Genomic DNA, 26,663 nt, shown 5'->3' on the forward strand with positions numbered 1-26,663 from the left:
AGTAGAGTGAGAAACTTCTACTGTATTTAAAGGTTGCCATGAATACTGAATGCCTAAAAGGGCAGTAGTTATTAGACTCAAAACACAGAGTAACAGGGTGACAATTAATATCCTGTTAGAAAAAGCCTGTTACTTGGTCAAAGGTAGGTGATTAAATAGCTGCTTCTTGACTTACATTATGAAAACCATCCAGGGAGAAAAAAAAGTCATGTCATGAGTGCCTCCAGTATAAAACACATAAGAAGCAAAGCTTGAAACAAGTCTTCCCAGCTTTCCCTTTTAAAATATAAATCGCACTTTTATACAAAGCAATCCAAAAAGTCTAAATAGCAGTAAAAATCTGAAGCTGCCTTGCTGTACCAAAGAGTATCTGTGTTCAGCATCTGAAGTACAGGCAACAAGCTTTCAGCCATCCTGCACATAGAGCCATTTGCTCTACACCCTCCTGCTTTGAAAGGGGCTGCCATTAAATGCCATGCCACTGGGTGGGGAATAAACAAAGAAATAAAAAACAATAGTAGGAGTTTAAGGCCTTTATCTCCACAAGGAGCTGAAAACTGTGGCACAACCCATGACCAATACTTACTACCCAAATGAGCACACTCCCACCCAGGGCTTCCAAAATCAGTCACTCTAACATTTGCCACACAAGACAATCATACCAACAGCAAGCAACAGCGCCAATTAAGCATTTTTAAGGTCTTCAAAAATTCAAGCAAAGGGCACTTCTGAGAAAGATAATCTTACAGATTTGGTTTTAAAAATAGACACCACACTCACATTCAAGGGACATCCTTCACTTTTAGGCCTTTGTCACAAATCTGAATCTTTATTGTTCTGAAATAAATGCTATAAACATAAGACTCAAAACAAGAACTCCAACTTTCAGTCTCAGAAGAGGTGTGGTTCAATGCCCATATCACATGTAACAAGAAAGTCTCCTTAAAAAAGGAAAAAAAAAATTACTGTAAAGTCTTTCTTATGAATGAAAATGCAATCCTTTCTTTTTCTCATTACTTTGTGTACAGGCGGGCACCAAAAAAAATTTTTGCATTTTCTTTTGAATTCTTGCTATGATGCTTGACGAACTTTCTGCCATTCAACAAACTCATCCAGAAGTACAGGCCCTGCAAATGGACAAAACTTGGATTTACATTTGTCAATGTCTTTCAAACATCTCTCAAAGTACGAGGTTAAAACTACTGGTCTAGGAAACATCCATTTCAATCCTATGGTAAAATACTCATAGATCAGTATGATCATTCCAATCCAAGGATGACAAAAAGTGCACAAAAAACACTACATGGAATTATGGAAAAAAGTGTTCCTGATATCTGACAGGTGGAGCAAACTGAATGGAAAGCATAAAAATAATCTTATATTGTAAATCAGCACAACCAATTCCTTGTTCCTAAAGTTTTCAAAATTGTGAATAATTAGAACATGGATGAAAACGGGACTTAGGTAATTCAGTCATAGCATGACTGGTGGAGAGTTCAGCCCCAAATACCAGCAGGGTAAAAATTGTTAAGCTACAGTCTGTTACATACTAGAACAAAATGAGAGTTTGCTGTTTATAATTCTACTTGCAAGTCTACAGTTTCATGCAGCAAGCACCTTCACTAGATCCTCACTGAATACAAGCTGGCTCAAGAACACCATCATACTACTGACATACTATACCCCTAACATACAATTAACAACAATTAGTATCTACAGTTTGAAGATGAATGGTTATCAGGGCTGTTTTCTATATATTTTTGGAGAAGAACAATTTTACACCTTACAGTATTGTTTCTGTTACAGAAACTTGTTTTATGCTTAAAATTCTCTGCTAATATTTGAATAAGCAAAACATTAAGAATACTTACATGCACCATCTTCATCATAGTTGCTAAGATCTGCATGGACAGTCCTGCTGAACTCTAGTACATTGTACCACTGATCCTTGTTCATAACTCTATACTTCGATTGCTAGGAAAAGTAATTTCAAAATATTAAAATGTCAAGTTGCATTTGGTACTGCTGCATCTCATTTTATCTTCAATTAGCTCCTAACAAACAATTTAATAGGTAACAATGGCTATTATTTACTTGATTTTCCATTTTTAAAAATACTACACACAAACATATTTCATAGTTATGAAACTACATAAAATGATTTCTTCAAAGGTCAGAGCAGAATCAAAATACCTGGAAATCAGTAAGTCACCATGCTAAGCTCTGGGAACTGGCGTGTCTTTGCCCTGCCCTGAAGCGGGGCATATCTAACTCAGATATATTTCCAGAATGAACTGTTAAAAAAAAAAATCTTCTTTTCTCCAGGGTACAAAACATTATGATCATAAGGACATCTACTTTGCAGTGTTAGTACTGTTTTGAAGCCAGGGAATAGTCTCAAGCCTAATGTGTTCCACAACCTACACACATTCACTTTAATCAGTCACTTGTAGCTGAGCTGACCAAAGTCTTCCAGAGACAGAGATCAAGGTACCTACACACTATCTGCAAAAAGCGAACGTGAAATGCAGTACAGACACAGCTGAAGACACTGGTGGGGCTCTACTACTTACTTTTAAATTTATTTTTACAGTATAATTAAAATGGAAGTTTAGTTGCCTTTGATACAAGAAGGGGGTGGGGCACATGGAGGAAGGGGGTGTGATGCATGCAAGAACATCACTGTTTCATAAGCACATTGAGCAAGCGAAGAGGAGTAATACAGATACATTCTTGAGTAAAACAAACACAATATTCTCACAGAACAGTCCAACCACTATGTCATCATTCACAAAGTCAAGGAAACTTGTACCTCCAGATATTGATAAAATACTGAAAACAGTGGCCAAGTTCTTCCAAGCAGAAGAGCTAACATGGACTTTGCAGTATCAATATCAAGACTTCGCTGGTCTTTTTCCTAAGGTTGAATAAAGAAAGCACAGAAACCAATCAACCACAAGCTTTTTGAATAAATAGAAGTGAGAACTTTCCTAACATTTCAGCAGTCTTACCCTTGCAAAATCAAAGGCGTATCTGTAGATATTCTTAAAGGATGAAATGTCATTCAACTGTGACCGTAAGAAGTCAAATTTACTCTGTAATTTTTCTGTACAGTCACACCTTAAAATAAAAAAAAACCCAAACATTAGAAGTTCAAAACACAACATTTAGGCAATGAAAAAAATGCCAGCAAACATAAAAAACTAAAATCACCAAAATGCAATCATCAGATACACAGGAGTAATACTACAAAACTGATTTAATATTGAACATGCTCAACACATTTGCAGTTTACTGAAATGATGAATGCTGGCTTCTGTAAGCAAGTTTTTTGTTTTAAATATATCAGCAACAATAATACAAAGTGTATGCTTCACATCTCAAATAACAGCCTTTTTATTCCATACTCTACAATCTGTATTCATACCCAGCAGTATCTTATCTTTCAATCACTATGAACATTTGAAGAAAACATTTTCTAAAGGGGTGTATTAAAGGGTGAAATCCAGCTGGAAATAACGGGAAAATGCAAACCCTAAACATGTAGCTTTTAAGTGAGAGTTTACAAATGCCAGGATTGAGCAGGCACTCTGCAAAACATACTAGTCTGCTCATGTTTTATGACTGATAAATGCAAGCTCTGAAAAAACCTTAATCACCTGAATTAGTCACTACCTATTCAACTGAAAAATCAAAGGCTGTATGAGAATGTACAGGTCTGCTAGTCAACAGGATAAAGCTTCAGCAAAAATAATCCTTTGGCAGAAAGATCTCCTTGTACTTTACTCAGCAAGGAATTTTGTTTCCAAATAGAAAATGGGTTAGATTCACCAACAATGGCAAAGGAGAACGCAATTTAACCTTGCTAATCCTCCAGAAAATACTCACTCAATAGAACAATTATAACATGACATTTTATTCTTATAAAAAAGCTGCCAAGATCAAAACCAAATGAATTAAATAATCTACCTTGCCTTCTATCCTTCATGAAGCATACTTTCAGAAATGCAGATGTACATAAATATTTCCTTTGGTCACGTGTCCCCCTTTTGGCAGCCTGCCTCTCAGAGAATACACATGCACCTCTAACAGCTCCACATGGACTTGTCACACAGGCCCCAGCAAGGGCCCTTCGGGGGTACTGCAGCAGGTTGCTGAGATGCTGTGCTTTGATGCTGTACCTGCCACAGCTGATACTTCCTGTTCCTCAGATCTCCCAGCCTGTGTGCACAGCTGTCTGTAAGTCTGTCCCTCCCAGACTGCGACAAGAGAAATGTAGCAATCCCAACTGAATCAGCCTTTTATTACTTCTTGTCTCTGGCAGCATCTACCTAAAGCAGCACTGACTCCTAGCCAACATTGGTGCTAAATAAATAAAACTATTAGCTAATTAGGCTACATATTCAGATGACAGAACTAATATATTCTGCAATAAATCACACAATAAATTGAAAAGAACTCTTGCCAAAAGAGCTTTGGTAAATTTAACTAAAGATAAAATTACTTTTTTTGTCTTCAGCCATCTAACTGGTCTGAATTCTACTATTTAACTGTTAAAACAGCATTATGCTATGCTTGAAAGGCATCTCATTTTATATTCATATCTCTCCTATGTTCCAACCTTCATACTTCCAACAGAATGTTCTACACATTTGAGGACAAATCTACCTATTTAACATCTACCTAAATGCTCAAGTTTTTAGTGTACTAGTGACATATATAAGCTATTTATAGTGAGTTTACCACATATTTTGTTAAAAATAATTTGATAGAGATTATTCACCATACCATGGGTAAACACAAGTTTCAGTATGCTTAAATTTCTTACAAGCTACTTCATTAAAATCAGTCAAATAATCATAAATTTAAGTGCGAAGTAAAATGCCAGTTATTGTCTACTATACTACTGGCTATGTGTATTTTAATGCACAATTAAATATTTTGAAAAAGTTGATATGAACATGTGCAGTTATTAAGTGTCAAGACTCCCAAGCAATTTATTGTCAGTGCATTTATAACCAAACAGCGAAACGGATCATGCTCAGACAAACACCACCCTCTGGATCCTGATACAGGGACACGTCTCTGTTAAAGTCATTTAGGGCATTTCTCTACCTAGCCACTGACCTTCTTCCCAAAAGGAGGCATGGAGTTGTCAAACTCCTCTTTTACAGAGATACGGCTGCTTGTGTGGCTGCACCATAAAATAGATGACTGAGGTCACCCATACTTAGAATAATCTTCCTAACAACCAGAACAACCTTCTAATTAGCACAAGTGAATTAACACTAAACTCCTGTACAGACACTAGAAAAAGATGGGATTTCTCAAACTGTCTTTACTGAAAGATAGCATTAAATAATGTTACCTAAGATCAACAAAATTAGACATTAGCTTACTACACTCTCTTCTCATCCCTATGTCACGTTTTTAACAAAATTTAAATTAGCACCACAAAGCAGATGTATTTTAATTTCTACTGAGGTAGAGAGATTATTTGAGGCATAGCTAACGTGGACAGAGAGATGATTCATTAACTCCTACTCAGACATTCCAATGTTTTATATTCTATAGTTATTCACATATGCTTGTCTTTTACCAGAAAGAAAAATCAGTAAGATGTATACAAACATTAAACCAAAAGTATTTAATGTTAGTATATATATTTCATCCTAAGGAGGTATTTAAAGCAGCTGAAATAAACTGCCTAGCAGAGGTACTTGATTCTCTCTGCTATGAGGAGAGCTTGCATACATATGTATATGCACACACACATATATATGTGGCAGAATTCACCCTACCTACACAACATACTGGAAACCTCACAGCCCAAGTTGCTTAGGTCTCATAAGAGGCTAGTTAGGGCTCAATTCACCTTAATTTTGACAGCATCTACCTTACCATGCACTTATTTTTCTCACCTCTAAACAACAAACTTCGCCAGTGTATTACAAAACAACATGCAGAGAGAATGTCACTTCAAGATTCAGGCACCCAAATGCTGCCATCTAACTGTAGATTACATACAGATGTCCTAAGATTCAGGTGTTACCATTCATACAGGACTAGCCAAGCAACATCTAACAGCAATTCAGGTGACCAGTCATTAGGTCTTAGGGCAAACTGGATACCTTCCTAGGCTCCACTATGCTGACTAGATCACCAAAGATTGCAGTTGAGTTTAAGAAATCCAGCTCTTGCATATAAACCAAACATTTAGGTATCTTACCATGGAGCTGAATTCCACCCAACCCTGCTCATGCCATTACCTTGTGTGACATTTCGTGTATTTTGAAATATGGATTCTATAATGTAACTCTGACTAGAATACACTCTGGGCTTTTAATGCATTTCAATCTCATTTCTTCATGTGAAACTTAAAATGGAAAAAAGAAAAAAGCTGTGCAAGCATGTAGTAATATTTTATCATTTGAAGTGTAAAATCCTTTTCTTTCAAACTTCTGTCAAACCTTTCAAGAGAAACTAGATTACCCCATTCCAGATGGAATCCCATAATATGATCCTCCGTTCCTAGTAAGCAACAACAGCACAAGTCTACAGGTTTATATTCTCTTTCATCATGGTTTAACAGCAGCTGGCAACTAAGCGCCACAGAGCTGTTCACTCACACCCAGCCAAAACCCACACGTATCTTTTAGCCAATGGATCTTGAGTTGTGTTATGTGAGTGTCTTTGCTTCATCCAGCTGCTTAGCCTATAGCCAGCTTATCAGAGAACAACAGGGGAAGCAAAACATACAGGTTTACTGCTTTAGGGTTAGGCAAGCGCTCTCATCACAAGTCTGTTTCTATAAAAACACACAGCAGCACTCCATTTTCAGTCTTAAACACAATTAGACTACAGCACGACCAGCTCTGTTCTGAAAAGAACCACAAGACTTCCAGTCACAGCAAATTATTAGAAACAAAATCTAAAACATAGGCTCTGAACAGGTGCCTGATTTCATACATCTTTGGGCTTGCATTCTGTGAGATTGGCTAACTCTTGAAAGCTTCTATTTGGGCATAAAAACGAAGTACTTCAGATAAGCAACCAATACCCATTCACCGCATCTGAAAAATCATGCACCCAGAATTTAATCTCTGTCATCCTGAATTTCAGTCAATTTAATCATTCCAGCTCTTAACTTAATTTCCGGTTATAGTTACAAAATAATCAAGGCATCTATCAGAAGCCTCATCAATTAAGAGTTAAGAGAGTCAGTCCAGAGTCACTTACTCCATAGTTTAGAGTAACTGGAGGGTATCTGCCTGATACAATTTCCCAAACCAATCTACAACTGACAGGGCAAAATCAACCTCACTTTCCTACTGTGCTCTAGCTGCAATAGTAGCTCCCTATTTTTAATATTGAATGCAGTGTTATAACAAGACACCCTTAAAACACTAAGGTACCATATGTAAGTGGTTACACAAAGAACAAACAAAAAGTAACAACTGAACTAAGCCTCACAAAAAGCTGATTACTTCAATGTAAGATACGATCTCTTTAGGAAGGGTATTAACCCACCAAAAATTCAAATACAAACAGAAAGAGCAAGAATGCATCTAATAAATAATACTAATAGCCAAAACTATTATCCATGCAGTTCTCATCTATAAAGCTCAGAAATCAGTAAAATCTTTCCAGAATATCAGTGCTGAAATATGCTTATGTGCATCTCCACATCTACTTATTTATGTCTGCTAACTACAATGATATTTTAACATATTTTCGCAAGAAAAGGAAGCCACCAAAACCTGACTTAACTAGGTTTAGACAATAACTTAATCCTTTGAGTGAACTCATCAGATTAATTTTGCAGTTGTGGACCAAGACCAGACCTAAAAGCAAGCTTTTTTGTGTCTTACTTCCAACATACAAAAAATAAAGCAGGAGTAGTTAAGCTATAGGTACAACCAAAAAATTAGAACATTCTATTAGATACGTAAAAACACTCTTACTGTAACGAGGTCATTCCTTTTAACCATTCTTCCTTGGTAAAAAATCCCATGCTTTCAGCCTCTAGTTTCCAGGCTAAAACTAACATAATAATCTAGGGGAAGCAAAAAAAAAAAAAAAAAAAAAGCGAAAAACAAGGGGAGGAAAAGGAGTCAGTATGTAAGAAAAGGCTGATTTACTAATGTCCAAGAATAAAACTCTTAAGCATACAAACATTCTAGCAATTGTGGTACATGCTTGCACTTCATATTTGTTATCATTAAATAATTCAGCTACATGCAATTTTCTCCTTAATTTCAATTTCTGAAAATGAAGTATTACTATAATAAAACCCACCCAAAAAACCTCACACACCAGCCAAATATAATTGATGTATTCAGCTGAAGTATCTTAGAGCAGCTCCTACATGCAGGAAGATGACAAACTCTTTGCTTAGTGGAGTTAAGAGTGTTACACAGAACTTAACCTTATCTAATTTCCTCTTAGGTGTTATTAACACTAGGAAAGAAACTTACATTTTCAGGTTCAACACCGATGTCTTCACAGAATTTTTCCATTCCTTCAGGGCCTACAACTTCATCAGGACCTTCAACGCAAAAACCACACCAGATTGAAATCTAAGTAACGTTCACTGCTCACAACGGTGATGCACAATAATTAGGCTATACTGCACACAAGGTATTTCTAAAAACACTGAATTACACAATTAAATAGCTTTTAAGCTAGAACTATTCTATCAAGTACAATTGTGTAGACACTTATGTGCTACACCAGAATGTTTGTGCTGTGCACTGCCTTCCTATGATAGCAGACAAGCCATTTTAGTTTTGTATCCGAATTTTCAAAAGACTCCGGTGAGCTTCCTATTGATGCAGCTCAACTCCAGTAACTGTGGCAGTCAATTGTTTTAAGAAAATTTGGGTACCATTACTCTCTGCTGAAGTTACTTTATGAATAATGTTCTTCGAAAAACTATTTTATCAACAATAAAAAAAAAAAATCTAATTCTGTCTGAGCTACTATTACAGATATTATTCTTTTGATGGTGCTAACGTTACGGGTTTACACTAACACAGAAGAGGGTGAATCTGCAAATAACGTAAGATTAGTTTTATGAGCTGAGTAATATAAACAAAGTGGTAACAATAAATTGAAGAAATGCTGAGCATGTTAGCCATATACAAACCAGAAAAAGCTTTAGGACTGCAATGAAAACAGCTTGATTAGGACCACAACAGCTAGTGTCAAGCTGTAATTTCTCCATTTTAACACAAAAAAAGTCTCTAAAATGCAGCAAAATAGTGCATTTAAAGAGTGCATACGGACACACGCTATGGCGTTTTGTTCCTCTAATCCCTCTCCGGTTTCAGTTATTTTGACTAAGTTCCAAAAATTACTCCTACTGGGCAGCCAAATATTATTAAAAAGGCTTGTCAACACAGTATTTTGATGTGTCTTGGATCATTACATTAACATTCAGTGAGGATGAACTCACGTAAAAGGCAAAGGTTTTGTCTTCCAAAACAACATGCCATTTTACAACTTTTTGGCAAGTTTTGCTACTTATAATAGGCAGAGAGTCCTTGATGATACCTATCTCCACTGTATCTGCTGCTAGTGTAAGCAGAAGCCTCTTTAAGAGTTTGGATAATGTGCTTTGAGTAACTACTCACTGTGAGATAGGAACATTGTCAATAAAAACTACTGAGAATGGCTACTTTTACTGGAAAATAAAATGCAACTGACATTTAAGGTCATGAACCCCTACCTCTTGAAAAATATTGCAAAGGACATTTTGGCTAGGTAAGCAAGGTCAAACAGTGTCAGATAGAAACTGTTAAAAAACCCCAACAAGTTATGAAGATAAACACATGCAAGGGTTCACCGGCAATGACAAGTAAAAGCTTGAATCAGTGTTTCTGGTCCAGAAATCATACACACACACATATATATATATGTGTGTGTATAGTTTTATCTTCCAATGGAAATATTCTATCTCCTGTTGTGTATAATTTAACTGGAATTCTATCTCATGCTGGAAATGTGGCATTTTTTGATTACTGGTTAACCAACGAAGTATAACCTCCTACATTCAATTCTTGACTCAACAACAAAGACAAAATTTACAGACATTAAGTCTGAAGTATGTGCAAACATATTTATCACAAGAAAATTAACTTTGAATTATTATTTCCCTAGAAAAGACTCTACTCCAAAAGAGTATGCCTCAAACCTGAAGTAAAAAGCAGATTACTATAAACAAGAGGAGTTTATTGCTGTGAAAAGACTGCAAGGAAAATATCAGTCCTGATAAATATACTCAAACCAATAGCTAGCAGATAAATCAGCAGCTCACTCCACCCTAAGAACTAGCCACTAATGAGTTTTAATCACCAACCAGTTATGATAGACTATTAAGTAGTGAGTAGACAAGAAAGCAATAACAATTTAGAAATCCTGAGTTTGGAAGCCATATACTTGGTTAATACATAGCAGTAATAGTGTAATAAATTCTGCAAAATACACTGCATATTCACTGAAAGCAGCTATTCAATGGCAATCCTGAGTTATTTGAAAGAGGCTACTTCAAATATTTTTGGAATGAGACATTTGTTATTTAGAATATCAAAAATGTTAGTACAAATTCTCAAATGGAAAAACAGTATAAACCTCTATTATTTTGTTTTGTAAAATAGAAACCCAAGAAGCTTAAATCACGGCCTATGTCATTAGCCTTCCATAATGATTACAAAAAAAGACGCAGTTAGATACATACACATCAATCTGAATTCACTCTCAATGTCCTGATTTCTACTTGACAATTTCAAAGCAAGAAGTAGAATCACTCAGTATATCCTGGTTCAAGTGTACTGCTCAACATCTGTTCTTTCACTTTAAAGTTATAAAGCATAGAGTAAGGAAAAATAAGTCAAAAAGAATAAATATCAAGAAAATAATAGTAAAAGCTATACTAATACAAGTGCATGCTATAAGGAGGGAAATATGGACATATTTTTATGTCTACATCAACATCAAAAAAAGAAAAATGCAAGTAGTATTTGATGTATTGCTTTATTTAAAGCAAAACCATATAGTTTTAAACATTAATCCATTGCATATTACCTGCATATTCATAAAACCAAGCCAGGCACTTTTTGCTTGAAAAATGTTCCTCTCCACTTATTACTTTACCAGATGGTTGTGATCTGCAATAGCAAATAGAAACACGGGGACGAACAGTGTTATTTTAATGGCACATGTGAAAACCGGGAAAAATTAAAACATATTTATTAATCATCTATTTAAATTGTTTCACTAGGTCAATATACATCTACAGTTATGCTGCATTTCATAAAGGGCAACTGTCTGTCATCCCCAACTCTTGTTGGAACATAAAACTACCTTTAGATTACAACTATCTCATAGCTCAATTTATTGCAACTATTACTTTTTCTGAAATGCAGAAGTACTGTTATCTTGTAGATATTAATCAAAAAAAAAACCCAACCCCACACAGATGGCCAAATTATCACTCCTCAGTAATTCAAATGCCTTATTATCTACTTATATTTATACATTCAGGCATTTAAAGTTAGGTCTCTAATAAGCAGCATGATCTTCAAGAGTGCTGAGTATGCACAGATCCCATTAAGGTCAACAGGAGCTGCAGAGTTTGACATATTTAAAAGTCAGGCTATTTATAGTTCATTTGGGAAAAAAACTTGGTCAATTTGTTTACATTATATGTATAACTAAGAATCTGCAACTTCTATAGATATTTGGTATATATACCAGAACAGTAATGTGCAATCTGTGGTAAGACTGAAGCTGCTCAGCACACACAGCTTCCCCAGATCATTGTCTTCATTATGTAACACACAACCCAGTTTGCCTAGGAAGTGAATTTCCTAATTCATCATTCATTAAAAGAATGCATAGAATTTCTTCCAGTAAAAACACCAACCACACAAAGGCATCTTTAGTCAGTAAGGCATTGCAGCACCTTTCCAATGCATCCTCCTTTCAAACACAAATTACAGACTTTTAGAACAAGCTAAGATTATTTCTAACAATGAGGTGAGAGCTAATCATATAATAGGATTTAAAATTATGCAGCTCCCACATTGCAATTTTAAAATTAAAATGTCAAGCAGGAGAAGAAGAGTTCTGAGAGGGGTGAACAACTTTATCTCCCATGCATCGTTTTTAGATTCACTGGAAAAGAATGCAACACTCCAAGATGAAGCCTTCTGTACTGAAAGCTAGAATTAAAGGTGTCCTACAAACATTCATCCATCCATCCAACCGGCATTAGGAACACAAGTCACCAGAAAGAGGCAGTCATACGGTATGCTACTGCTTATTGGTTTCACCCTAGATTGACATAGATCTACTTGTAATCACTGATTTTACTAAAGAATATTACCAATAAATTGCTGCATAAGAACATAATGCCAAAAATGCTTGTGTATCTAACATTTTCTGATCACCTAGCACAAACTCTCACTTACATCATAGTTTTCGCCCAGCAACTAGCTCCCTGTAGAATCTAGGTTTTTTTCTTTTTTTTTTTCCTTGAGCTACTTTTTTTAAAACACTTTTTTTGAGTAAAAGAAAATTAAGATCATAAAATTTCGGTTAACAATGTCCCAGAAAGACAAACTGAAACCGAACACATGCAAACAAGAGCTAAGATGAGCAAGGAAACTGAAAGTTGGTATTACAAACCAGAACAATTTAGCTTTTTTAAGTATACAAAATAAAGTGTGAGAAAACAGAAGTGTTCCCTCCAAATATTCTTTGAGGGAGAACCACGAAGGAGTAGAGTTGTATAGAGGATAATGCTGGCACAAGAACAGTTATTTGTAGGCAATGAATAAACTGACTGAAACTAAAAGGTCATCAATGACCACAGAAAGTGAGCTCTGGAATAGTTACCCAGAATGAACAGTCATAACAAAATAAGAGCCCGGGTACTTCTAAACTCAAGCTTGGCCAGCCTATGAGAAAGGCCATACACCACAATTTCTTGCAATAGCCATTCCCGTAGTGTTGATTTTGCAAGTCCTTTGTGCCCTCATGTCCTCAGGACGTTAGTAGTAACTACTGCTTTACTGGCATACTTAACAGGGTCTAATAGATGAAGCAGGCAGTTACTTCAGGGAAGCCACACTGTAAGCTCCTGCTGCACCGCACTAACGGCTCATCATTCTAATAGCAACTTTTGGGTATCACGGCATAAAGTGGTCTTTTTACAGTAGTTAATGAACAACATGCTTCAGACTCCTGTATTTATTAGAGAAACCTTTCCTGCTCTTGTTTTCCAGTGTGCTGACCAATCCTTCCAATTCACTGCAAAAAAAAAAAAGGAAAAAAAAAAAAAGAGGAAAGGACGATTTAGCACCGACACTCTGAGTACTCGCAACCTTAAAGTGACGAGAGCCGCCTACCCCAGGGAGATAGAACGAATATGGGGACAAATGCCAGAATTGGCCCTAGAAGTACAGCCAGAGGCAAAGCCAGTCGGGAATGGGAGCCGTTCCGTGGCGTTTCTCCCCGAGGCGTGAGCACGCCGCACGCCGCCGCTGCGGCCGGCGCGGCGAGCCCCGCGCCTGCACCGGGACGTGCCCCCCGGCACGGCCGAGGCCCTGCCGGGGCCCGCCGGGCCGCGCACGGCCTCACCCCGCCCGCCGCCCCGGGAAGCCCCACGGCGGCCGCAGCCCGGGGCCCGCGGAGGAGCGGCCCGGCCCCGCGGCCGCTCGCCCGGGACGTGACCGCCGGCACCGGCCGCCGCCCCGCGAGACGGTACCTGCCGAGTTTACATTTCTTGAGGCCGGTGTCGTCCGCCGCCGCCACCCCCGAGGACTTCCTCTTCTTCTTCACCGGCATCGTCCTGCCTCGGGGCGGGGCCGCCCCGATGTCGGGGCCCGCAGCCGAGGCCCCCCCGGGCTGGCTTCCCCTGGCCGCCGCCGCCTCCCGAGACCGGCGTTGAGGAGACGAGAGGAGACCCCGTTCCGCCCTGCTCCTGCTGCTCCTCCCCAGCCCCACCGGGCGCTGCCGCCCCCCACTCGCCGCGGGCAGACGCCGCCGCCGCCGCCCCGTTCCCAGAAGCGGGCGTCGCGTCGGGGGCGGGAGCGAGCGCGGGCGGTATCGGCTGCGGAGGGAACGGCGAGAACGACCCGGACACAGACGGAGCCGGGCAGGAAGTGGTAGCGCCGCCGGGGCGGGGCCGCACCGGGCCCGCCCCCGGGAGGGCGGGGCTGCCGCGCGCGTTTCCCGGCCGGAGGGGGAGCCGCGCGGGGCCGCGTGCGCTGGCGGGGGTCGGGGTGCTGGTTAGAGCTCGGCGTTCGCAGCGAAATAAACGGGGAAACGCCAGCCCTTCCAGTCCCTTCGAACCCGCGAGGTCGCAGCCCGCACCGGGGCGGGGAGCTGCCGGTCGTCTCCTGTCAGCGCTGGAAGCGGGCGTGGGGCTGGGGCAGCCGCCTGCCGAGAGGCGCGAGCGGTGGCCGAGTTCAGCGGCAACTGCTGGGCGGGACGGGATGCGCTGTGTCCCTTTACAAACGCTCTGGAGAAGCGGCCGGGAGCGCTGAGCAGGGCGCGCATCGCTACGCCCGCACTGGCCCGCGAAACCACGGGCAGCCACGAGCCCGTGCTCCCGGTGGGCGGTCTGAGCACTCGCCCAGCGCTCCCCGGGGCCGGGCCCGCAGTCCTTCTGCGCCTTGCTATACTGGGCACCACGGCCTCCTTAGCAGAAACGATCCCTAGCGGGGCAGGGGTAAGGGAAACATCCCAAGTAGTGCGGCGGCCGTGACACCGTGACGCAGCTGGTGGCAGGAGAGATGCTTCGGTGAACCCAGGGGAAGCCTGGCAACGGTTCGGACCAGCTAAGCCACGTGTGACTGCCGGGCGCTGCTGCCGCGCCGGGAAGAGCGCAGCGCCTTCTCCGCCCGGCCCCGCCCATCGGGCCCACCCCGTTCCGCCCCGTCCCGCTGATAGCCTAGCGCGTCAATCGCCGCCTCCTTCCCCGTCTTGCCCGGCGCCGCCCGGACTTAGCCCGCCTGCGCGCCAGGGCCGCCATCTCCGGTCACCATAGTGACGGGTCCCGGCGACGCTGCGACGGCTCCGGGCCTCTCCCCCTGTGCCTCGGAGCAAGCCGCCGTCCTTCCCGGCGTGAGCCCCTTGGGTCTTCTCCTGCCAGCGCCTGCATGTGCTCCCGTGGGGTTCTGGATCCGCCCCCGCCTTGATCCTGCCTGGCGGGGTGCGTGCCGCCACCATGGCCGGGGAGGGAGACAGGAGGAAGCGCTTTATTTCAGCCACGGCTGCCAACTACTTCGGGCTGGACCCGGCGGGCGGTGCCGCTGCCCTGGCCGCGGAGCTGCATTCCCGTCTGGAGCTGAGCCGCTTCCTCGACGACGGCAATGAGTTCCTGCTCGTGGTGCAGCGCTCGGGGGCGCAGCTCAGCGCCTCCAACAAGGTACCGTAGTGTCCGGCGCCTGCGGGTACCGCGCGTCTGCCGCGTCCCGGCGTGCGAGCGGGGATGCAGAGCCCGGAGTCAGCCCGGGCTTAGTGGTCGTAAAGACTGGTGTCAGATTTGGGAGACATCTCCCTCCTGCGAGTATTTGTGCCGGTCTCTGTGTCTGCTGCAAGGTACTGGCAGCTGCCGTGGTTTAACCCCAACCGGCAGATAAGTACACTCACTGTCCCCTGCCGTGGGGAGAAGAATTAGAAAGAAAAGAACGCCGCTGGTTGAGATAAGAACAGCTTAATAACTGAAACGAAATAAAATATAATAATAGCTAACTATTAATATACTAATAATAGTGTTAATGATTGCAATGAAAAGGGGCGAGAGAGATGAACAAAACCCAGGAGGAGCAAGTGATGCACAATGCAGTTGTTCACCACCCACTGACTGATGCTCAGCCTGCCCCCAGCAGCGATCGGTGCCTCCCGGCCAACTCCCTCCAGTTTATACACTGAGCATGATGCTCTGTGGTATGGAATATCCCTCTGGCCAGTTCAGGTCAGCTGTCCTGGCCATGCTCCCTCCCAGCTTCTTGTGCCCCTCCTCACTGGCAGATCACGAAGCATGGCAAAGTCCTTGACTTTGGGTAATTACTGCTCAGCGACAACCAACACATCAGTGTGATATTAACATTATTCTCATACTAAACTGCAAATATGGCACTGTACCTGCTATTAAGAAGAAAATTAGCTCTATCCTTGCTGTTACAAGAACACTGTCCCCAGAGTCTGTGAAGGCCGTATCATCAGCTGCTGATACATTTGTTGGTGGATTGTGCCCATGTTGGTGCAGTTTTAGCTGTATATTATCTCTATGTGAACATAAGGCGGCCTGGGGCATGGAGTTGGATGTATGATTTCTTCCTGGGCATGGCTGCATGCAAGTGATGGGAAGGATTGCATGGGCAATGTCCGTGCAGGGAATGGGACCCAATGTGTGGCACATTGGCTGATATTTGACAAATCCTAGGTGGGCGTTTGTCCAAAGCATGCATTTTCCAAACTGATGTGTCCAGCTGCGAGCAAATCTAAGGATATTTGTGTGAAATGTCCTGCCTTGAGTCTTGTGTTCAGCAATTGACTCATGGGATTGATACCATGGGGTGTGAAGTGTCACCATGTAAGGAGGGCATGGTGTGGTGCCAGCCACACAGCCTGTACAGGCAAGGTGTGGGTCTTAACATGGGACATGTCATTCTGCAGTGAGATCAAGGACATGGTGTCTGTTATGTCAGTGGCTTTGCACACAAAGATGTATCTAAGGAGTCCTCGATGTGAAATTTGGACCAGTAACTTGCATAACTCCTTGGTTAATCTTCTGTGAAGTCTAGCGCATGCTATGTTCAGGCAAGAGCGAACATTTATGTACCAGTTTTTGGGGGTGCTGTTGAGCCACTGTCTAAATTACAAAGCAGCTTTCAGCAGCTGTGGAAGATCAGATGCATATTGGTGCTGTACTGTGTACTTGTTGTTTCAGTGAAGCTATGTCTGTAGGTGTTGGGCTACAGAGTTGATAAGAAAGTAAAACTGATACTGTCCAATACAACTGAAAGCTCTTCTTACTACCCTTTGTTTCTTTTAACAGAAAAATAGTACAAAGATGTTTACAATTGCACAGAATCTGGGATTTCACTTAGCATATCTTTTTGCTATTAATTTATCAAATGTTTAATATATTTCCCTGTTCTGTGAATTCTCCTCAGCCACAAATAGTTTCAGTAATTACTTTATGGCAATTTTTGGAACTTTACCCATAAGTTGGGTTGTGGATGGAACATTAGTCATATTACAATTTATGGTTTTACTGATGAAGGAGCATGCCTTTCTCTGTCCTTGAGAAATTTATGAATAGAGTTATGTATTTAGAAACTCAGGAGAACAATACAGAATATTTAGACTATAGAAAAATTTTCCCAAAGGTATGTAGTATAAAAAGACAAAAAAAATAGGTTTCATGCTTAGTTTTCTCTAGGTACAAGAGAGAGCTTCTGTTTTGTCCAGAGAAAGCGATAAGTAGAGTTTTCAAAATATAGTAAGAAATTACGGTATTTACAGACATTATATGCTGTAGAAGGCTTTATGTATTTGGTGTTGGAAGTCAGGTTCCTATGGACTCAGAAATGAGTATAATAAAACTTCTAATTTTCTCTGCAAATCAGGTACTGCCACAATTTTATCAGAACCCAGAGGGAGTAATATGGTATTTTATATTTTTTTCTTGATGCCAATTGTTTGTGTAAATGGTGTATTTAATTTAGTAAAATATGCAGTCAGTAACAGCTTTCTAAACAAATCCTGTCTTCTTGATTATTACAGATTGAAGCTACCGAGTCAAAGAATAACGTGTTGGTGTTCTTTAAGCTGAGACCTGATGTAATTACTGAGGATAATCTTCACAGTAATATTCTTGTGTCATCTATGCTAGATTCACCAATCAACACCCTTTATCAAGCTGTACGACAGGTTTTTGCACCAGTATTACTGAAGGTGAGCAATATGCCAGTTTAAATGTTCTGTAGCTTTATATTGAGACACTGGAATTCAATTGGATGTTATGTAATTCTGAGCTAAATATTTTATGTTATGAAACCAAAGTATTTGGGGAGATTAAACAGTGGGTGATAGTTATGATTTCTAAGTTAAAGAAAGTACTTAAGCTCCTATGAGTAAGGATTAGAGGAAGATTCTGGTCATACATATGCCTGACTGTAAATGTGGAATACACTGGCCAGCAATGGTTAATTTGGAAAACAGCTCACACATTTTCAGAGTGCCTTTATAAACCCAACAACTGACTTGTGATTTTGTGATAAAAATGTTTTTTATAGTATTATTTTGAATTGTTAAATGAGAAGGCTCTTCTTTGACTTTATAGACAAAAAATGCTACATTGTCCCACCACGTGGTTTCTACTTAATCTGAATTTTATGTATTTTTTAAGAAAATAATAATTGCTCTGTCATGTGAGTCATAATTTTTGAAATTTTCATTACAGGATGAGAAGTGGAGTAAAGCATTTGATCCCAAACTCCAGAAACTTCTAAGTGAGCTTGAAGCTGGCTTGAGTACTGCTCTCAGAAGACCAGATCCCAGTTACACAGGAGCAAAATTCAATGAAGATGATGTGCGAGGTTTGTTTTGCAGTTATGTCTTTTATAGTTAATTTTGAATTTAGAGTAAATAATTTATTTACAAGTTGAATGTTTAGGCTTCTCAGTGATTGCACAGTGTGAAATATAACTGGTTGTTGTTAGTAGATTGGAATTACTGACGGTCATGCCAGGAGACCAGAGTTGACTTTTATACTGCATCTAGTCAGGATCAGAAGTTAAAGGATATTTACATAATCATATAGTAAAAATTTGCTTTAGAAAGTATGTTCTGACTGAACATATTTTATAAACATTCATTTATTTTATATATAAATATTTTCTATTTTATTTGCAGCTATACTTACACCAACAGATGAATTTCAGTTCTGGAGAGAATGTTCTCGTCATGGAAGTAAAGGGTGTAGTAAAGAGAGAGCTTCATATTTTAGAGACCTATTTGAGGACATTGCAAAAGTATGTTTTATTTTGTGTGATCAGTGATATATTTCTGGATTTAGTAAAAAACACTCTTCTATGAAATATATGTCAATATGTCAGTATATGTATACTCTTTCCAGATATATGAATATATAAAGATTTAGTTATTTTTTTCTTAGGCAAAATTTTACTTTAAGTTATATTCATGTGATTTGTAGTGACAGTGGTGCATGGGAATGCTGACATTTAATTGGGAGTGGGTTTGATCATTGAATACTAGGAGCTGCTGTAGAAATACAACTATATTCTACAGTTTGTGAACTGGGGATTGATTCACGAGATGAAAAGGACACTATTAATACTCTCATGCAAAATTTTCGGCACCCGCAAAGCACTTTCTTGAGTAGTACTTCAGATATCAATGAATACTTCACGTGAATAAACTTACAGAAATGCTTGTTTTTTTGAGAGTATTATGACATATTCTGTTGTGCAGTAAACCTCAGGAAACTATACCACTTGTCAGCTTCAGAAAAGTAAATGTTTCTACAATACTATCTGCAAAGTAAACGTATTAAGGATTTTTTTTTCTAGGATTATTACAACTTGGATACTCTCTCGTTATTTGAAGCTGTAGATTTGGTGGAGACTACCAAGGATACCGTTGATGGTGTGTGGAGACAAACAGAACATGATCCTTATCCACAGTCTCGCATGCATAATCTCTTGGATGTGATAGGTAAACTGTTATGCAGTCTTTATTAAATGAATATTTGAGAAAAGTAAAATGATTCCTTGAGCAGAGACCTTCTTCCTTGTAAAGGCACCAATAACAGCCCACAGCATGAAGGTGCTTGCTTCTTGTAATTATGATCCATGAATATTATTTGCCTTCCAGTATGCAATAATTCAGCCAGTTCTGGTAGATGCCTTCACACATGATTGGAAAGGTGATAGATAGTTAGAAGATGGAGTTGGATACCTTTCAGCCTGTGGGCTGGATTTGTCATACTTGCTTTGACTCCCTGTCTTTCTTTCAGAGGAGAAAATTTATTTGCATGAACCCCTATTAAAGGTCGGTTCAGTCTGTACGGAGGTGAGAGCAGGATGTGCAGAGAGGTTCTTCTCTCATTCTCGACAGCAGCCCCACATTTGGGGACGGGCATAGGACAGTGAGTTTGTGTGCTGCTGCCAGCTGTGTGTATGCATGAGAGGAAGAGTTGTGGGGAGCAGCCAGATACTGCCATTGCTGCTGATAAAGACAGGTGCTTGTGTGTGGAATCCAGAATCCAAATCCATCAGCTTCACATGTTGGACCAACCTCTGTTTACCTTGGAGATATTCAAGAGATTTATTGAATCTGAAACAAAATAATCAGTTACTGCTGCATTTGTGTGGTTTGAAATCAAGACACTACACTGTTTTTTAAAAAAATGTGATTGGAAAGTGGTGTAGCCTTTAAAGGAATTACTTTAAACAAACATAACATCTTGGTTTTTTGTCTTCTAGGTGGCTCACTAGGTAGATTTGTTCAGAGAAAATTAGCAGCTTTGAATTTGTGGGAGGATACTTTTCACAGTGTTAAAGAAAATATACAAGCTGGCATCTTGATTTGTGAGCAGTGGGTGTCAGCTTGTGAATACCTAACTGGACAACTGTGGCAACCTTATACTGTACATCCATGGAAAAATGAGAAATATTTCCCTGAATCGATAGCCAAACTTGGCAAACGTCTTGATGAGGTAGAGATTTGAATTATACACATTAGTTTCATTAGACGCAGAATTAAACAGCATTGCTTTAATTTACAAAAGGGAATTGAAATACTTTCATAGTCTTTTCAGAGTCAGATAGTGTTCCATAATCTGTTTGTCTGAGCCTTTCAAAAGTTTCTTGTAAAAAGGAGAGAGATGGGTACTTGCAAATGTAAGCTTTATGTAAAAATGCATTTGATACAGCAAATACTTTTTTTCCCTTATAGGTGCTAGCTGTTAGAACACTGCATGAAAAACTTACGTTCTTTTTGCCAGCTGGAGAACAAAATTCTTTACATCTTTCGCATGTGTTTGAACCCTTTGCTGGCCTAAATCCTGTCCACTATAATCCTTACACAGAGGTATAATGCTTATTTTTGATTTATTCACATTCTTTCTGTGTCTTTTTGCAATGTATATAGTCCTAAACTAACACACGAACTCATTATCTCTAGCCATTATGGAAAGCAGCAGTCTCTCAGTATGAAAGAATTATTGCACCAGCGCAACAAAAAATAGCAAGCAGATTGAAGAAATTTATTTCAGAAATTCAGGACAGTCCACAGCAGGTATGAGTAATTCTGTAGTCTGTAAACTTTCCTGAAGATGAAGTTATTTAATGCCTAAGTAGTCAGTTTAGGGGACAAGAGTAAGTACTTAGGGCCGAAGACAGCACTACTGGATGGTGTCAGCCTATGTTTAATTTTTTTAATGAGAAAGTGATAACATTTTTAAATCTTAATATTCCAGCTTCTTCAAATATTTCAGAAGCATAAGGAACTGATAAAGCACCCAAATATAAGCAAAGAATTGCTTTTTGAAAGGGAAACATTACTAGCAGCACTTCAAGATTATGTCAAAGGTATTTAATTGCATTCATTTTTTGTGAATGCTAGGATCTTTTTTTACTTCTAGAAGTATGTCAGTTTTCTTGGTATATTTTTATAACTACAGTAATGATCTAAGGTTGTTCTATTAAATATCTGGTCTAATGCATCTTTTGCATGTGTTAGACTATGAGTCAGACTTTGAAACTCGATGCCATGGTGTTCCTGGTGATGTTACTGGACCATTGTCAGGCAAGAACCTTTCTGAAGTTGTCAATAATATTGTATGGGTACAGCAGCTGGAACTGAAGGTACGAGATTCTGTTACTGCTTACACACAATTTATCACACAAGAGTATAAAACATGGTATTTGACATTTCTGTGGGAGATTCCACACAGAAAAATTGTGGGCTTCCCAAGAGTTATGTAATCAAGGTTCCTTATCAGTGGTGCTGCTTGCTAAGTTTATTATTTTAGCAGACCCAGAATGCAGTCTTTTTGTAGTAAACTGAACTTTTTTCATTAAAAAAAAAAAAAGACCAAAGTTTGGACAGGAGGTGTTTTTGTTAAATTTTGCCCTCCAATTTGCATTTTAAAATTGTATTTAAGATTCACAGACAGCCAGATTCTGAATTCTCACCTGTTATTACTAACCTTTGTAGTGTCCTCTTGTAGTCAAAGGGATTTCTTGGTAGTACACTTCAAGCTTGTGCCTGACACGGAATTTACAGTAGTAAAAGCAAATGTACAACAATTCTGTTTTAATTTATCTTGTTTTTGTAAGTTTGTGTTCACACTTTAGTAGGAAAATTTGGACATTTTTTGGAAAACATTGACCAGTGAAAACCAAAATGTTTTTTGTGAACATAAGTACCCTCTGCAATAACTATAGATTTGAATGAGAATAGAAGTTACTTATCCCAGAATAATGATTAGCCCCGTTCTGCTGATGGGTGTCAGTTGTATGTCTGCTTTAGGCTGTACTAAATTTTTTAACTGCTCTCAAATCTCCACTGATTGTATTGACTAGGGTTTTAATTTGTCCACATGTAGATGTGAAATTCCATTTCAAATACATTTGAGTGTTGTTATGGACCTTACAGATACAACAGAAGACTCATGGGAGATCTGTACCTTTACAGAGAGTTAATTAAAGACCAAGTGGGATATCCTGGGGTATATTAGTAGTGGTGGATGCCATTGGTGGACAGCTTATTCAGACACAATTTACTGTACAGAGAATTCAAACGTCTGGGACACAGTTCAGAATTCACTTTTTTTTTTTCCTAATCAGCTTTTGAATCCCACTTGGATGTTTTGTAATATTGATCCTTATTGCTGTGATTTTTCTTTTCTGATCGAATACTGAGAAGTTAATCTTCTTTTCTTTGTTATTGTGTTTAAGGTGGATGATTCTATCAAGCTGGCAAAGGCTCTTCTGTCTGACTTACCTGGATTTCAAACTTTTCATCAAAACGCAGATTGTTTCCTGGAACAGTTAAAAGTATATGAGCAAGAACAATTTGATGATTGGTCTAGGAATATCCAGTCAGAATTATCAAATCCCAAGTCAGGACTTTGGTAAATACATCTTTTTAAAATAATGTTTATTAAATAATGAAATCTGTAGTGGGATGTAATTCATTAGAACTTGACAAAGGAAATAAAAAAAAATTACAGGATTAAGAATGAGTGGAGAGAAAAATTAGAACAATTTATTATACTTTCATCATCCTGCCAGTCTTGCTTGGTAAGTTGAAGTATACAGAACTGTATTATTAATAACTAATTAATAGCTAATATTGCAGATTAATAACTAATCTTGCAGTTTCTGTTAGCACCTGGAATGAAGGACGTTTGATTTTCTTGTTGTTTTTACTTGTTACCCATTGTAATCCTTAGAGTGATAATGTATAGAAACCAGATGATATGGGAGTATAGCTGTGATATATAGATGACACATGCAGAGTAAAAAATTATTATTCACAAGAAATTCTGCAGTCTACATAAGGCAGATGAAAGAAGGGTAAGCATATCAATTTAAATTTTATTAATTTTGTTTCCCAAAATAATAAAATTTCTTTGTGGGATATTAAAATATATTTTAACTATTTTTTGGTTTAATTGATTGGCTACATAGCTTCTGTCTTCAACTCTGAGTGTTGCAGAATTCCTCTGAAAAGAATTTGTCTGCAGTTACAGAGGCTACAGGAGTTGATACTTAAGTGAAAACCTTTAATGAAAATACTCAAATATATAACAGCCATCTAATTTATTAGCACCATATTGTTATTGTGAGATCTTAAAAGATGTGATGTGGTTAATTAAAAGAACAGAAGTAGCTCCATACAAAGGGGAATGCAATGGATATGGGAAGTAGAAAAGAGATGAGAAAAAAAAAAAGAAAAAAATAAGTAAGGCTGAATTGTTTTTGAAAGGATGGTGGTAGAAGCATTGCTAAAGTAGAAAAAAAAAATTGGAGTAAAGTCTGAAGATAGGCTGATGTTCTTATTAGCATCTGGTTGAATATACCAAAATGCTCCATTGATGCAAGTTCTGGTTCTTAGATTGGTTCCCTCATTATTTTCTTCCCCTTTGCAGCGCTGAAGACTGGGGCTGGGAAAGTGCCTGCTTGAGACAATATGATGGATACAGTGTAATTTAGAAATACTGTCTAGCTGTGAGTTACGTGCTAGCTATTGTCACAAAACAGAAAAAACTTTGTAAGCAAAAATGATAGGCGTTGTTAATTCTGTCTTATCTTCATTGGCTTTGAATAAAAGCAAAGGTTACTAGAATAATTTATGAGTAAATTAAAATGTTAGCAACCATAAAAAAAATAGAATGACATCAAGCTGTTTAGAATAGTTTGTTGTATTATGGTAAAATGCACCTAAGGATAAATATCAAATTATAGTCAGTAATATGATTGATTTTGGTTCAGTATCCAAGCTAATAGCCCTGTGATGGAGTTGGATCCCATTTCTGGAACATTAAACATACTTTACTCAGATCGTTTGGTGACTCTGCTAAGAGAAGTACGTCAGCTGTCAGCACTTGGGTTTGCTATACCAGCAAAAATACAGCATGTTGCAAACACTGCACAAAAGTTCTGCAAGCAGGCAGTCATCCTCAAGCAGGTATATGCCATAATAACTTCCTGTTCTGACTTCCCATCTTTAGTTTGTAGAACTTTTCTACAGTGCTGTCTTTTCTGTCTGTGTGGTTAAGCTTTTCACTGTGCTTGTCTGCATGAAAGTGACTTCTTTCTTGGACAAGTAAGCTAAGTCCATAAAAGAAAAAAAAGTAAAGATATGCTTTATGGTTTCAGAATGTGTCTTCTTTTAAAATACAGTATTAAAGCCATACGAAGTTACTGTAAAAAATAAGTAATTGATCACCAAGTTTTAGTCCCAGTTTTTTATAATTATGACTAAAGGGAGTTGTCATAAAATGGAGCAACTTGTCCTCGCCATTGCTAATTTTCAACTGAAAATATATTAGTAAGAATTTTACTGGGGTTTTTGGGGGTGGGTGGTATATTTTTTTGGTTACACTCAATGCCACTCAATTCAATTTCACATGAGGTGTCAATGATATTTGAGATACCCCTACAGCTAAGGCAAAGATGACGTAAGACTTTTATTTGTTCTAGTCAATTTAAGCTCTCCTTTTTTACAGGTGGCACACTTCTATAATTCTATTGATCAACAAATGATTGGGAGTCAGAAGCCAATGATGTTACAATCTGCTCTAGCATTTGAACAGATAATTAAGGTGAAGGAATTCCTCTGTCTTTTTAATTTCAGTGGTGTCTGTGCATATTCTGGGTCACTTCTTCTATGTTTATTGCATTGTAATTGAAAAAATTATTTCTTGATAAACAGGTGAAGTTGATTAGCAGTTATTAATGTCACATTTTTGGTGTTGATCTGTGCAGAACAAAGGTGTCCTCTAATCTTCAGATGTCTGCTTATGTTTGTGGAGCAGAAGTCTCAACATCAGTTGATCTATTTCAAACTCTGTTAGGAGTCTGTCATTATTCCTTCTCCACTGCACTGATGTAGCTATAATGCTATGCCCCTCTATGTCTGTGATTTACCAGATTATGTTGTCTCTAGTGCAGCTAGGGAAAGGGAGGAATAAAACCATCTTTCTCATATTATCACTTCCTCTATGCTAGCTGGTAGACTGTTTTTGTCATTAAATCTTACAAAGTTTGTGTGTTTTTAAAGCATTCAAAATCTGGTCCTGGAGGAAAAGCTCAAATAACATGGGATAATCCCAGAGAACTAGAGGCTTATATCCAAAAACTCCAAGCTGCTGCTGAACGGCTTTCCACTGAAAATAGAAAACTAAGGAAGTGGCACACAAACTTCATTCAAAAGGTATATTTTCCAGATGAAATTGAAATCATGTTTATTATGGCATACCTTAACCTTTTTTTGATTTACATGATAATGAGTATGTTTATTATCCCTTAAAATTCTTTTAACAGGTCATATCGCTTATGAATATTGATCTACTTCGGCAGCAGCAGCGTTGGAAAGAGGGACTTCAGGAGCTCAGAACTGGTTTTGCCAGCCTTGAGTCACAGGCAGGGTTTGATTTTTGTGCTGCAAACTGTGAACATTTGACTTTTCAACAGTAATCAAGAATTAAGACTCAAACATAGCATGATTTAATTAATTTTGATTAAGGAGTTATTGGCTGTCTTAGGAAAACATCTGTGTCCTAGTTAATGCCAGATGTGAGGTAAAATCTCAGATGAGGAGGATGGAGGTAATTTTTTTGTCATACTAGTAATGGGGGAAGAACTTTTGGTCAATAACAGGTGTTAGATGAGGAAATGGGAAAACCTTGGATGATGTAGATCAGTTGTGTCTGAGCCATTAATGCAAGGTAAAATGAAGAAATTGGTAAAGATAGCGAGTGATCCCCACACAGAATAGAACAAATGTATAAAATTTAGAATTAAAATGCATTTCTGCCTGAAATAATGAGAAAAACATTTTTTTTTTTGTTCACTTATCAGCTGACAACTTTTAGGGTAGAATCATAGAAT

General features: G+C 39.0%; 2 protein-coding genes across 10 annotated transcripts in view; one reads left to right on the forward strand and one right to left on the reverse strand.

Annotated features, from left to right (window-relative positions):
- Positions 1-781: 781 nt before the first annotated feature.
- Positions 782-14,161, reverse strand: DCUN1D5 (defective in cullin neddylation 1 domain containing 5). 4 transcript variants are annotated; one of them, XM_048294653.1, is made up of 9 exons: positions 13,772-14,161; positions 13,273-13,314; positions 11,086-11,168; positions 8,478-8,548; positions 7,965-8,056; positions 3,012-3,120; positions 2,813-2,917; positions 1,872-1,974; positions 782-1,127 (listed from the first exon to the last, which is right to left on the reverse strand). In XM_048294653.1, exons 1-9 carry the CDS (start codon positions 13,849-13,851, stop codon positions 1,072-1,074), a joined length of 741 nt encoding a protein of 246 aa, XP_048150610.1. In that variant the 5' UTR covers positions 13,852-14,161; the 3' UTR covers positions 782-1,071. The 4 variants fall into 4 exon arrangements, with proteins under 4 accessions (XP_048150610.1, XP_048150611.1, XP_048150613.1 ...); XM_048294654.1 differs by lacking the exon at positions 13,273-13,314 and having other exon boundaries at positions 13,772-14,159; XM_048294656.1 differs by lacking the exons at positions 13,273-13,314; positions 13,772-14,161 and adding an exon at positions 13,091-13,254.
- A 785-nt stretch (positions 14,162-14,946) lies between these two features.
- DYNC2H1 (dynein cytoplasmic 2 heavy chain 1) overlaps positions 14,947-26,663 on the forward strand; it is a 154,859-nt gene continuing 143,142 nt past the window's right edge. For 3 of the 6 annotated variants that reach the window (XM_048294660.1, XM_048294661.1, XM_048294659.1), the window contains exons 1-15: positions 14,959-15,436; positions 17,803-17,973; positions 18,482-18,617; positions 18,934-19,052; positions 19,611-19,755; positions 20,526-20,758; positions 20,998-21,132; positions 21,226-21,339; positions 21,521-21,632; positions 21,784-21,908; positions 23,004-23,179; positions 24,543-24,738; positions 25,280-25,375; positions 25,834-25,986; positions 26,097-26,195. In XM_048294660.1, the coding sequence (XP_048150617.1) occupies positions 15,236-15,436; positions 17,803-17,973; positions 18,482-18,617; positions 18,934-19,052; positions 19,611-19,755; positions 20,526-20,758; positions 20,998-21,132; positions 21,226-21,339; positions 21,521-21,632; positions 21,784-21,908; positions 23,004-23,179; positions 24,543-24,738; positions 25,280-25,375; positions 25,834-25,986; positions 26,097-26,195 (2,211 nt within the window). In that variant the 5' untranslated portion in view covers positions 14,959-15,235. Of the gene's footprint in view, positions 15,437-17,802; positions 17,974-18,481; positions 18,618-18,933; positions 19,053-19,610; positions 19,756-20,525; positions 20,759-20,997; positions 21,133-21,225; positions 21,340-21,520; positions 21,633-21,783; positions 21,909-23,003; positions 23,180-24,542; positions 24,739-25,279; positions 25,376-25,833; positions 25,987-26,096; positions 26,196-26,663 lie in introns of all 6 variants that reach the window. The other 3 variants (XM_048294657.1, XM_048294658.1, XR_007201599.1) reach the window with 2 other exon arrangements.

The sequence above is a fragment of the Corvus hawaiiensis genome, chromosome 2 (genome assembly GCF_020740725.1).
Source record: "Corvus hawaiiensis isolate bCorHaw1 chromosome 2, bCorHaw1.pri.cur, whole genome shotgun sequence".
Lineage (NCBI taxonomy): Eukaryota > Metazoa > Chordata > Aves > Passeriformes > Corvidae > Corvus > Corvus hawaiiensis.

Coding starts and splice junctions, on each gene's coding strand:
- DCUN1D5 (XM_048294653.1), bottom strand. CDS start 13,851: ATGCCGGTGAAGAAGAAGAGGAAGTCCTCGGGGGTGGCGGCGGCGGAC. Junction 8,549..11,085: donor TTGGTTTTATGAATATGCAG/GTAATATGCAAT, acceptor TTTGCGTTGAAG/GTCCTGATGAAGTTGTAGGC. Junction 1,975..2,812: donor TATTTTATCAATATCTGGAG/GTACAAGTTTCC, acceptor TACTTTTCCTAG/CAATCGAAGTATAGAGTTAT.